At 43.9% G+C, this 12973-nt stretch overlaps 1 protein-coding gene across 3 annotated transcripts in view; it reads left to right on the top strand.

Moving 5' to 3' along the window:
- ZEB2 (zinc finger E-box binding homeobox 2) overlaps positions 1-12973 on the top strand; it is a 211096-nt gene that overhangs the window by 165083 nt on the left and 33040 nt on the right. For all 3 annotated transcript variants that reach the window (XM_069732884.1, XM_069732886.1, XM_069732885.1), the window contains one exon: positions 418-675. In XM_069732884.1, the coding sequence (XP_069588985.1) occupies positions 418-675 (258 nt within the window). The remainder of the gene's footprint in view (positions 1-417; positions 676-12973) is intronic.

Raw genomic sequence — 12973 nt, 5'->3', positions numbered from 1 at the left:
GCTGAGCTAATGCCCAGTGTTTATTACTCTAATCTTTCTTGTCTGCTGGTAAAGTGGTCAATTTATGTACTATCATGTAGGCTGGGAGTCTTGCAAGGGCTGGTTAATTCAGAAACAGCCACCTTTCAATAGAAGCTCATGGACCTTTTTTATAGGGTGCGTTTCAAAAAAAAAGAAAAAGCAAATTCGGGTGGTTGGGTCACAATTGGGCATGTTCATCAATTAGTTTTGGTCTTCGCATCTTTTGACTAAAATTGATAAAATACTAAAATTTAAAAAAATTAAGAAGTTAGAAAGTTTTGTAGTTGAGTTACCTTAAATTAGTTCAAAGGAAGGTTTAGATATCTACAATTTTGGGGGGACAATTTTGGTTTTCGTAGAGTTTTACAATGTTTTTTTGTCTCGTTTATCTTGCAGTTTTGAATTACGACAATGTAGTGGAAACGGGTTCGGAGACAGATGAAGACGACAAGCTTCATATTGCTGAAGATGACAGTATTCTTGCCACTTTGGACCAGGAAACCAGTCCAGTTAGTATGCTCAACCATGAATCTTCTCCGCATGTCAACCAAGCTCTACTGGCTAGAGAAGAAGAAGAAGATGACTTGAGAGATGGAGGAATGGAACACAGTTGGCACAATGATAATCTTCTGAAGGCATCTGTAGATGGCACAGGTAAGCTTTACTCACTTGCGTAGAGATAGACTTCCTGTTGGATGGTCTAGTGGACTGACTTGAAACCAACTCTACACTTTAACCATGATATTTGCCGGGCTCTGCAATAGGCTGCCATGTTTGTATCTTATTGGTTACTTTGCATTGTAGGACTTTGGAATTGTTTTATAAGGTCATTTTCCCCATTTGTGAGAGTGTCGTTTCGGGGGGGAAATTACTTCAATGTGTTTACGGTCACAATGGATGACCTTAGTGGAAGCATTGGGGGAGAAATGTGGTTATAAGTGAAATTGGGCATTCCTTAGAGTTGAGCAAAACAAATAACAAGACTTTAGTCCAGTGGACACTTCAGTACTCCGTGGTAACCGGAAGAGTACAGTGCAAACTTTCTACTGTGAACTGGCATCCTCAGTGCTTCTTTTGATCAGTAGACCCTGTGACATCATAGCGTGATGCATGTGATGATCTACTCATGACTTCTGCTCAGCTATAGTGCTTTTGTCCAAGATGGCCATCTGATGTTTATGTAAAGTGTTGGGGGTAGGAACAATCATACTGTTGGATTTCCATATGCCCAATCCTTTTGTACTTATGCAATAAACTGGTGCCAGTTGTGTCTGGAAGCTTCCTTATTCTTCCAATTAAAAACACATGTACACTGAGCCGAGCGTGCAAGTGCTCTAAATGCATGCCATCAGAGACGTGGGGTATGCCCCATTCAACATTTGTAGGGGTGTTGAAGGCTGTACAAAGTCTGTAAGGAATGAATGAATGGTGTGGCAGCGCACATGCCTGACATCTGCTCCAATCGGACGGGGGACTTATGTCCTCATGATCAATGGGGCCGTATCGGTGGTATTGTCACATGTATCCCTTTTCCTCTATGCTTTAGATAGCTGTCAGCTGAACGATTATTTGTCCAACAGCTATTTTCCCCAACTTCACCATACATAATAACACTTGGCCAAAGGCTTTTATGTTCTCTCTGATTCTTCTGGTGGTGACTAATCTTCTGGGTAAAAAGTATCGGCTATTGGAAACCCAAAAGGCTGGATCTTTTTGCCCCCCAGACCTTATCTGTTGGGGGAGAGTAAGGAAGCCCCCATAAACATTAGATTGTCAACAGATCTCATCAATATTGTCAGTTTCCAGGCTGGATCCTTGTGCCCCCCAAGACCTTATCTGTTGGGGGAGAGTCAGGAGGCCCCCATAAACATTAGATTGTCAACGGATCTCATCAATATTGGTGGGTTCCAGGCTGGCTCCTTGTGCCCCTCAGGTCTTATCTATTGGGGGAGATTCAGGAGGCCCCCATAAACATTAGATTGTCAACAGATGTCATCAGTATTGGCGGGTTACAGGCTGGATCCTTGTGCCTCGCCCAGACCTTATCTATTGGGGGAGATTCAGGAGGCCGCAATAAACATTAGATTGTCAACAGATCTCATCAATATTGGTGGTTCCAGGCTGGATCCTTTTACCCCACGAGACCTTGTCTATTGGTGGAGAGTCAGGAGGCCCCCATAAACATTAGATTGTCAACAGATGTCATCAATATTGGTGGTTCCAGGCTGGATCCTTTTACCCCACCAGACCTTATCTATTGGGGGGAGATTCAGGAGGCCCCCATAAACATTAGATTGTCAACAGATCTCATCAAAATTGGTGGTTCCAGGTTGGGTCCTTTTCCTCCACAAGAGACCTTATCTATTGGAGGAGAGTCAGGAGGCCCCCATAAACATTAGATTGTCAACGGATCTCATCAATATTGGTGGGATCCAGGCTGGATCCTTGTGCCCCCCAGGCCTTATCTATTGGAGGAGATTCAGGAAGCCCGCACAAACATTAGATTGTCAACAGATGTCATCAGTATTGGCGGGTTACAGGCTGGCTCCTTGTGCCTCCCCCAGACCTTATCTATTGGGGGAGATTCAGGAGGCCCCAATAAACATTAGATTGTCAACAGATCTCATCAATATTGGTGGTTCCAGGCTGGATCCTTTTACCCCACGAGACCTTGTCTATTGGGGGAGAGTCAGGAGGCCCCCATAAACATTAGATTGTCAACAGATGTCATCAATATTGGTGGTTCCAGGCTGGATCCTTTTACCCCACCAGAACTTATCTATTGGGGGGAGATTCAGGAGGCCCCCATAAACATTAGATTGTCAACAGATCTCATCAAAATTGGTGGTTCCGTTTGGGTCCTTTTCCTCCACAAGAGACCTTATCTATTGGAGGAGAGTCAGGAGGCCCCCATAAACATTAGATTATCAACAGATATCATCAATATTGGCAGGTTACAGGCTGGATCCTTGTGCCTCCCCAAGACCTTATCTATTGGGGGGAGATTCAGGAGGCCCCCATAAACATTAGATTGTCAACAGATCTCATCAAAATTGGTGGTTCCAGGCTGGATCCTTTTACCCCACGAGACCTTGTCTATTGGGGGAGAGTCGGGAGGCCCCCATAAACATTAGATTGTCAACGGATCTCATCAATATTGGTGGGATCCAGGCTGGATCCTTGTGCCCCCCAGGCCTTATCTATTGGAGGAGATTCAGGAAGCCCGCACAAACATTAGATTGTCAACAGATGTCATCAGTATTGGCCGGTTACAGGCTGGCTCCTTGTGCCTCCCCCAGACCTTATCTATTGGGGGAGATTCAGGAGGCCCCAATAAACATTAGATTGTCAACAGATCTCATCAATATTGGTGGTTCCAGGCTGGATCCTTTTACCCCACGAGACCTTGTCTATTGGGGGAGAGTCAGGAGGCCCCCATAAACATTAGATTGTCAACAGATGTCATCAATATTGGTGGTTCCAGGCTGGATCCTTTTACCCCACCAGACCTTATCTATTGGGGGGAGATTCAGGAGGCCCCCATAAACATTAGATTGTCAACAGATCTCATCAAAATTGGTGGTTCCGTTTGGGTCCTTTTCCTCCACAAGAGACCTTATCTATTGGAGGAGAGTCAGGAGGCCCCCATAAACATTAGATTATCAACAGATATCATCAATATTGGCAGGTTACAGGCTGGATCCTTGTGCCTCCCCAAGACCTTATCTATTGGGGGGAGATTCAGGAGGCCCCCATAAACATTAGATTGTCATCAGATCTCATCAAAATTGGTGGTTCCAGGCTGGATCCTTTTACCCCACGAGACCTTGTCTATTGGGGGAGAGTCGGGAGGCCCCCATAAACATTAGATTGTCAACAGATCTCATCAATATTGGTGGTTCCAGGCTGGATCCTTTTACATAACGAGACCTTATCTATTGGGGGGAGATTCAGGAGGCCCCTATAAACATTAGATTGTCAACAGATCTCATCAAAATTGGTGGTTCCAGGTTGGGTCTTTTTCCTCCACAAAGAGACCTTATATATTGGAGGAGAGTCAGGAGGCCCCCATAAACATTAGATTGCCAACAAATCTCTTCAATATTGGTGGGTTCAACCCACTTTTGTCAGGCTTTAAGGAAAGTCAGGGCACCCCCATGCTTATTAGATGTTTGTCTGAAATCGACCATCTAAGACAAAGACAGTCTAGCGATGGCAACAGCAACGTCTGAACATAAGTAAGCTCACATCTACATTTCACCAGCAGTGTTTGTAACCGAGCCGTCCTCAAGTCATTGAACAAATTGTAAACTGCACATTAAATTTGATATTTTTTCCTCGAGGTGGGGGCAAAACTATTTCTCGAATCTCACATAAACATTTATCGTGAAAGACCTTAAGGTTTCAGATTCTCTACTATGGTGGGGGCAAAGGGGGGAGGACGACAACGACGACCAGGCAAAGATGGAGAAAAGATAAATACGTTTAATTAGGGGGCAGAAGATGATCATTAAAGGAAGTCTGACTGCTGTAGGAGTCATTAACAATCTTAAATGAAATTTTTATTTTTATGATAGCCATTTACATGTATAATAAGAGCCAATGATTCTTAGGAGCAGTGTGACAGAAACTGAGTGTAGCGAGAAGTCTTGTAAGACATACTATTTAAATGAGCTGGCGTTAGCTATTCATACTTGTTAATGAACAAGATATGCAGAGCCATAAGAATGAATGTACTGATGGTTTAAATTTTAATATCTAGAAATCAAGGGTAAGGGCCAATTACTGGGATTTTTTACCCTTAAAGGAATAATTAATAGGGATTTAACAAATGCAAGACTTCAAACTTCTAGAAGGGAAAAAAAAAAGTTTCTTTTTCTTTTTTTTTTTTTTTTCCTCCAGGATTAGGATGAACTTATTTGAACTATTGCAAAATAAATCTGATTTACCCTCCTTTGTATATACTTCATATTAAAAACAATATATAGTTATTATTAGTCCTGGTGGTCCTTATTTATTGCGTCATTGACTCTTAGATATACCTTATATTTTTTAAAGGGTTAATCATTGTAGGCTTATTTAGTTATAGGAGAAGTATCCCTTTAATAATTTAGCAGTAGGATGCTATAGCAAAAGTGAGGCCATGCTTATGTGCGTATACTCCGACATGGATCTTTAAGGGGATCTATGTACAGACCCAATCTTCCAATCTTTATGAGTACCCATCTGCGATTTTAGGGGAAAAAGTGCGCCAATTATGTAGCTAACCCTACTACATCTCTTCTCACCACAATGCAGCTCCAAAGAGTTAAATAGCAAACACAGCTCTGCTACATCTGCTGACAAACTCCTTCAAATCACTCATTTCCAAAAGTGTGAGTGTGTATAGTGTGCTGTTTTTTTTAAAGCGATGTAGCAGAGCTGAGTCGGTTATTTGGCGCAAGGCTTATTGGATTACATCAGAGGTGTCATCATCCGGGCCGCAATGCAAAATATAACTTGCCCGCCACCTCCGGTTGTAATACCGCTGTTCCACCCTCATGTACAAGACGTCGTCTGACACTACAACCTATGCCCCATCCTGTAGATCATTGCCACCGATAAAGCTAATCGCACTACATCAGTCCTCATTGCAAAGCAGCCCCGTAGAGTTCAATAACATACTCAGCACTGCTACATCTGCATGCACACATTGAAGAAAGCGTGAGCATACAGGCTTGTATTACCAGTGATGTAGCAGATCTAAGTCTGTCATTTGGAACAAGGCTCCATTGCAAAATTGAAAAAAATCACCTCCTCCCTCCCTTTCACCTATTTCCTCATTAATAGCCACAAAGAGTTAAATAACGAACTCAGCTCTGCTTCATCTGATGGATATTCTTCCAAAACCAATCATTCTCATTTCCAACATAAGAAATAAAATTTAGATTTTTTTTTTTTCAATTTATTTTTTCTGGGGTTTCGCCAACCCTTGGCTTTTAACGGTTAACTTTTCTGGGATGTTTTCTTGTCCTGCCTGGTTGTCAGCTGCTCAGGCAATATCTACATCCATAATTTTATTTTACTATTCTAGGAGGGCAGGGGAGATACTTTTGCTTTTTACCTGTCTGCTCCTAATGACTGGTAATGATTTATAGGGTTTTTTTTTTATTGTTCCGTAGTGCTGGGATGTGGTGCCTTGATGTCTAAATGAAAAAAGATTGTTGTTCCTCCCCTTCTCCCTTGTGCTAAAATCAGGCCAGTGTTTATCCTGACCGGCAGATAACACAATTTTTTTTTTCCTCTTCTGATAATGTTTTTTTTCTTTCTTTCTTTTTTACATATTTATTGTTTAAAAAAAAAAAAACGAAAAAAAAAAAAAAACGAATCTAGACAACGATTGTAGGCTGTTTTATCCCTGGTGCCTGTCTGTCTAGCGTGGCACCTCTGCGCATAGTTTTTCTGTGAGATAAGCCCTTCTCCTTTGCTTACACTGCCATACTTTCTCCTTTTTGTCTGCAGGATGTAGGGTTTGAACTGAAGAGGCCTGTAGACTTCTTACTGTGCTTTTTCCGGTTCAGGCACAATCAAAGTTCTGTGCTAGCAATTGTCCTTGACATTCCAGGGTCCCACAATAGGGTGGACGCCGTGTGCTGAAATGCAGCATGACATCATTATCATCATCCGCTTAAATAAATCACCTGCATTGGGACCGCATTCTGCTTAGACAAGGATTCCTCTGCCGAGGGGGGGGGGAAGTATGCTTTATTTTCACAAACCTTTATCCCCAAGGGCGACAGGAAAATGCTTAACTTTTACTCTTGTTTTCAAAATAAATACACAGTGACCTTAAAAAAAAACCATAAAGAACAATTTCACTTTTCCCAGCTCGTTCCTCGCACACCTGTCGACATAAAGAACAATTTCACTTTTCCCAGCTTGTTCCTCACACACCTATCGACATAAAGAACAATTTCACTTTTCCCAGCTTGTTCCTCGCACACCTGTCGACATAAAGAACAATTTCACTTTTCCCAGCTTGTTCCTCGCACTCCTGTCGACATAAAGAACAATTTCACTTTTCCCAGCTTGTTCCTCGCACACCTGTCGACATAAAGACCAATTTCACTTTTCCCAGCTTGTTCCTCGCACACCTGTCGACATAAAGAACAATTTCACTTTTCCAAGCTTGTTCCTCGCACACCTGTCGACATAAAGAACAATTTCACTTTTCCCAGCTTGTTCCTCGCACTCCTGTCGACATAAAGAACAATTTCACTTTCCCCAGCTTGTTCCTCGCACACCTGTCGACATAAAGAACAATTTCACTTTTCCCAGCTTGTTCCTCGCACACCTGTCGAGAACAAGAAGTTGGGTAAAACTTTTTTTTTACATCTGCAATAGAATCAATCTATAGCACATAAGATCAGGGGTGGATCACAATCACTTTTCCCTTTAAATATATGTACCGTAAGTAGTGGTAGGGCTGTATAGACGTTTGCCCACTAAAAAAATTATATATTTTTTTTAGAGATCTGATGTGACAGTCATTAGATATCTAGTGTAGAAGTTAGGCTGGAAGTACTCTGGATAGGTCATCATTGTGTGATTGGCACCCTCGCCGATCAGCTGTTCCTGGTGTCGGTAACAGCCGGAAATGCTCAGTTGTCGAGATGCACAGCTCTGTCGACATAGAGGCCATGGTCGGTAGCGTCCAGAACTGCTCAGCTGCGCAGATGCACAGCTCTGTCGACGTAGTGGCCGTGGTTGGTAGCGAACGGAACTGCTCAGTTGTGGAGATGCACAGCACAGCTCTGTTGACGTAGTGGCGTTAGTTGGTAATGGCCAAAACTGCTCAGTTATGGAGATGCACTGCACAGCTCTGTCGATGTAGCGGTTGCAGTCGGTAACAGATGGAACTGCTCAGTTGTGGAGATGCACAGCTCTGTCGACGTAGTGGCATCAATCGGTAGTGTCCGAAACTGCTCAGTTACGGAGATACACCGCACAGCTCTGTCAATGTAGCGGTTGCAGTCGGTAGCGGATGGAACTGGTCAATTGTGGAGATGCACAGCTCTGACAACGTAGTGGCGTCAATCGGTAGTGTGCGAAGCTGCTCAGTTACGGAGATGCACTACACAGCTCTGTCGATGTAGCGGTTGCAGTCGGTAGCGGATGGAACTGCTTAGCTGTGGATATGCACAGCTCTGTCGACGTAGTGGCGTCAGTTGGTAGTGTCCGAAACTGCTCAGTTACGGAGATGCACTGGACAGCTCTGTCGATGTAGTGGTTGCAGTCGGTAGCGGATGGAACTGGTCAGTTGTGGAGATGTACAGCTCTGACGACGTAGTGGCGTTAATCGGTAGTGTGCGAAGCTGCTCAGTTACGGAGATGCACTACACAGCTCTGTTGATGTAGTGGTTGCAGTCGGTAGCGGATGGAACTGCTTAGTTGTGGAGATGCACAGCTCTGTCGACGTAGTGGCATCAGTCGGTAGCGTCCAAAACTGTTCAGTTATGGAGATGCACTGCACAGCTGTTGATGTAGTGGCTGCGGTCGGTAGCGGATGGAACTGATCAGTTGTGGAGATGCTCAGCACAGCTGTCGATGTAGTGGCCTCAATCGGTAATGGCCAGAACTTCTCAGTTGCGGAGATGCACAGCCCAGCTGTCTTTGTAGTGGCTGCGGTCGGTAGTGGCCAGAACTGCTCAGTTGCGGAGATGCACAGCTCAGCTGTCTTTGTAGTGTCTGCGGTCGGTAGTGGCCAGAACTGCTCAGTTGCGGAGATGCCCAGCACAGCTGTCTTTGTAGTGGCCGTGGTCGGTAGGGTCCAGAACTGCTCAGTTGCGGAGATGCACAGCACAGATGTTGATGTAGTGGCTGCGGTCGGTAGTGGCCAGAACTGCTCAGTTGTGGAGATCAACTGCTCTGTCGATGTAGTGGTCACAGCCAGGTATTGCACATCCTCCCCCTATTGATTTGAATAGGTGGCAGATGTCCAGTACCCAGCCACAACCACTATACAGTGCTATTTAGCTCCGCAACTGATCAGTTCTAGATGACACCAGAAACAGCATATCAACGGTGGTTCCAATGTTTCACCCCCACCGATCAGATATTGAGGACGTATCCTAAGGATAAGCCATCAGTATTAAAGTCCAGGACTTGTTTCAAATTAAATGACCCGCCCTCAGTGAACTTTCAGATTGATTTGAAGATGGCTTCTATACTAGATGTCTCATGACTGGCACATGGCATCTCTACAAAAAAAAGTGTAATTTTTATTTGAGGATGGCAAGTACCCATACAGCCAAACTACAACCTACATATGCAAAAATTAGTTAGCTTTAAATATGCCCATGTAGTCCCCTTAGCTTCCACGACCAACACTGGCAACCACATCCACTGCAAATTGAACAGTCTGGTAAAGAAAGTGTTAAGGCCCATGCACGTATACCATATGTGTGGGTAAAGTCCGCCAAATTAATTAAGAGGCACAATTGTTTTAAGACATTGGGCTCATCTTTTGCATCAATGTCGCAGAGTCGGAAATTAAAGCCAACTGTGAGCCGGAATAGATTTCTGCTACAATTTATGACACATTCTGGTGTAAATTATAGTGAAGCTGATGGACCGCCGCGCCTTCGAAGACCTAGAAACGTATCGGAGTTGGCGTAAAAAAAAGACAAAAATCACAAAATATTTGTACACAAAAATTGTACTTTTATATGTGTGGCAAAGGTCATAAGAACTTCCCCTATAGAGTTGTAAATTAGACTTGTATATTTATCGGCAAACGTAGCCTGTGCTTTTACCTCTGTGATTTCCAGCCTGCACACATTAGGGGGTGAACGGCTGGAGCCCACGTGAATTCTCTGTAATTCCCGCATGCCACAAGCTCATCACCTGTGAAATGAAGTAATGCAGTGAAGACTAATCCTATGAGTGTCCGGCAGAATTCACACTGCATGGGGACGGGCCATGAAGCAGATCCTTTTGGAGATGGGATGTATCAATTTAAGTCCTATAGAAAGTTTATTTTTATTTAGACCATTTTTATCCTCATTTTAATAGACTAGGCTAAGATTCACCTTATGAGTCATGGCGTACCACCAGCCTCGGTTCTTGATTTTGCACATATGACTGTCTTCTCTACTTAGAGTTTAAAGAGGACCTGTCACTTGCTCCAAAATATTGAGTTAAATACTTTGCAGACATCCCTGAGCTCCCCTGATTACGCTGCTTTTTTTCATTTTGGGCTTTGGGCGTTGCTCCACTGCAGAGATATTCCCATTTTTTGCTTTTGGAGTGCAGTATGTGAAATCTCTGCTTGTAGCACAACTGGGCGTTTCTTCAGGGTCTTCTCTGGGGTTGTGCACCGTTACACCTCCCTCTCAGATGCTGCCAATCACAGTTCAGTGGATAATCTAGTAGTCTAGCAGTCTGAGACACTCCCAAACTGTGATTGGCAGTGCTTCGGATGGAGTGGTAAAAGTCCCTGCTCCTAGAGAAAATTCTAAAAAAACCTCCCAGTTACACTGCAAGAAGAAATTTCACATATCGCGCTCCAAAAGCAACAAATATGAATATCTCTGCAATGGAGCGACACAGAGCAAAAGACAAAAGAGCAGCAGAAGCAGTGGAGCCCAGGGATTTTTACAAGGTATTTAACTTGATTTTTTTGCACAGAAAGAGATCTGTCTTCTTTAAGAGATAGAAAGATGAAGCCCAAATATATGGTTTAAAATCCAGACTCCTGGGGACAATCTTAGGGGTTGCAGCACTAGAGGGCACCATTTAGACAAATAATTGAGCTGTGGTGCTAATGCTTGACCCCTTTAATGCATAAGGGGCACAGTAGAACTCCGGTATTAGGATTGCGGCGGTCCCAGCTGCAGAACCCCCAGGGACCAAGAACTTATTGCCTATCCTGGGGCAATAGCTTGTTCTTAACAGAATACCCCTTTAAAGGGGATGCCCCATAAACAAGATCTGTCACTGAACCTTAGATCATAAATGTGGGGACGTTGGTAGTGAGCATGTGTGACCATTCCTTCTACGGACAGTGAATGAAGCAGTGGTCGCACATGCTCACTAATGCTCCATTCACATTGGGGACGTTGGGACCCCCGTTCTTGTGATTGGTAGGAATCCTGGGTATAGTTGATATATCTTTATAGGACGATTCCTTTAAGAGCAGGGAATACATTGTGGTATTTGTATGGACATGTTCTCTGTATACAGTAGCTTTATGGGCGAGACATAAGTGGATTACAGCCCCCTGATATTAGAGTCTATGGTGAGAGAACCCCTCTAATTCTTAATCACGACGAATGACGTCACAAGCTAAGACTTCATTCAGACGTTCGGGGTTTTTTTTTTTCCCATCAGTTTTGCTGGATCGGATTTTCATCCATTTTTGTGCTCCCTGTGCCCATTTTGACCACCAGCGTGGCATCCATTTTTCTCATATGCAAAAAAAAATAAAATAAAATTCCGATCTTCTCGTACGCGTTAAACAGCCAAAACAGTAGATCCACGTGGTTTACGTTTTTTTTTGGCACAATGATTTAAATTAAAGAAATTGATCTAAACATGGAAATCTCCGTTAAAAACACGTACGTGAAAAACGGACGCGTGAACGAGGCCTTGGGCGAAGCTCACATATGGTTTGAAGACGGTTCATAAGTTTGGAAACTTTCCAAACCCATGAACTTCTCTTTACTTATTCGCATGTAAAACAAGGAAGGAAATTAAAAAAAAAAATCCTGAAAAAATTAAATTACCAGCATTCTGCAAAAAAGAGAGAAAAAAAAAATAAAAATTCTACAACTGGTTTTCTTGGCGGCCGAGCCCGTGCGTCCTCAGATGGGAATCTTGTGACTGCTACCGGGAGAATCACATGAGAAGAGTAGGGGCGCTGGATACACAATAGCTATATTTATTCTCAGCGACAACCTTCTCGGAAATACCTTGATCTAATTACTTGCAGAGATTGATATAAATATCAGAAGCGGGCCGCTAACTCCGCCGTGTGCCCTGAAATACAGATCTCAGGAGCAGGGCTGGAGACAGCTGAAGACGTCTTATCTGGCGCTGTCCGCCTTGGGTGTGCGCTGACAGGTATATGCGGAGACAGGACTTTCCTGGAACTAGAGAGACATGTCTTCCATTAGATATATATATATATATGATGTAGCAGAGCTGATTGGCTTTGCAGTTTGTATGTTGTGGCAGTGCAAAGCTGTAAATGCACAGGGAGCGCGTTGTACTGTGCCAAAGCTCTGCAACATCTGATGGGGACAGTGATGGTGTCTGTAGAGCGCTGCATAAATTATTGGGGAGTAAAATGAATAAATAAATTAGGCTTTAGCGGCCCACTTTAGAGACATAATTTGAAGTTCAAGGGCCCCAATGATAAAATCTCTACCAAGCCCCCCAATTAAGGCTACTTTCACACTAGCGTTGTACGACGCACGTCGCAATGCGACGTACCAATGCATACTGTGCAACCGCCGCACAACGGGGGCAGCGGATGCAGTTTTTCAACGCATCCGCTGACCCATTCTGAGCTGCGGGGAGGAGGGGGCGGAGTTCCGGCCGCGCATGCGCGGTTGGAAATGGCTGCCACGACGCACCAAAAACTGATACATGCAACGTTTTTATTTTTGGTTTCGACGGTCCGACGCAACACGACGCAACCGTCGCACGACGGTTGCGACGTGTGGCAAAGCGTCGCAATGCGTCGCTAATGTTAGTCTATGGAGAAAAAAACGTATCCTGCAAGCAATTTTGCAGGATGCGTTTTTTTTCTCCAAAACGACGCACTGCGACGTGCGTCGTACGACGCTAGTGTGAAAGTAGCCTTAACAGGGGTTTAATAGTAGTGGTTTTCTTATACGCCCCTTGAGGGTGGGGCAAAGCGCTATAGCTGCACCTCTGCTAAGGGGATCACAGTGTAGGAAAACCGATA

Source organism: Ranitomeya imitator, chromosome 7 (assembly GCF_032444005.1).
Source record: "Ranitomeya imitator isolate aRanImi1 chromosome 7, aRanImi1.pri, whole genome shotgun sequence".
Classification (NCBI taxonomy): domain Eukaryota; kingdom Metazoa; phylum Chordata; class Amphibia; order Anura; family Dendrobatidae; genus Ranitomeya; species Ranitomeya imitator.
The sequence above is the reverse complement of the archived record's forward strand: the minus strand, read 5'-3'. Positions and strand labels throughout refer to the sequence as shown.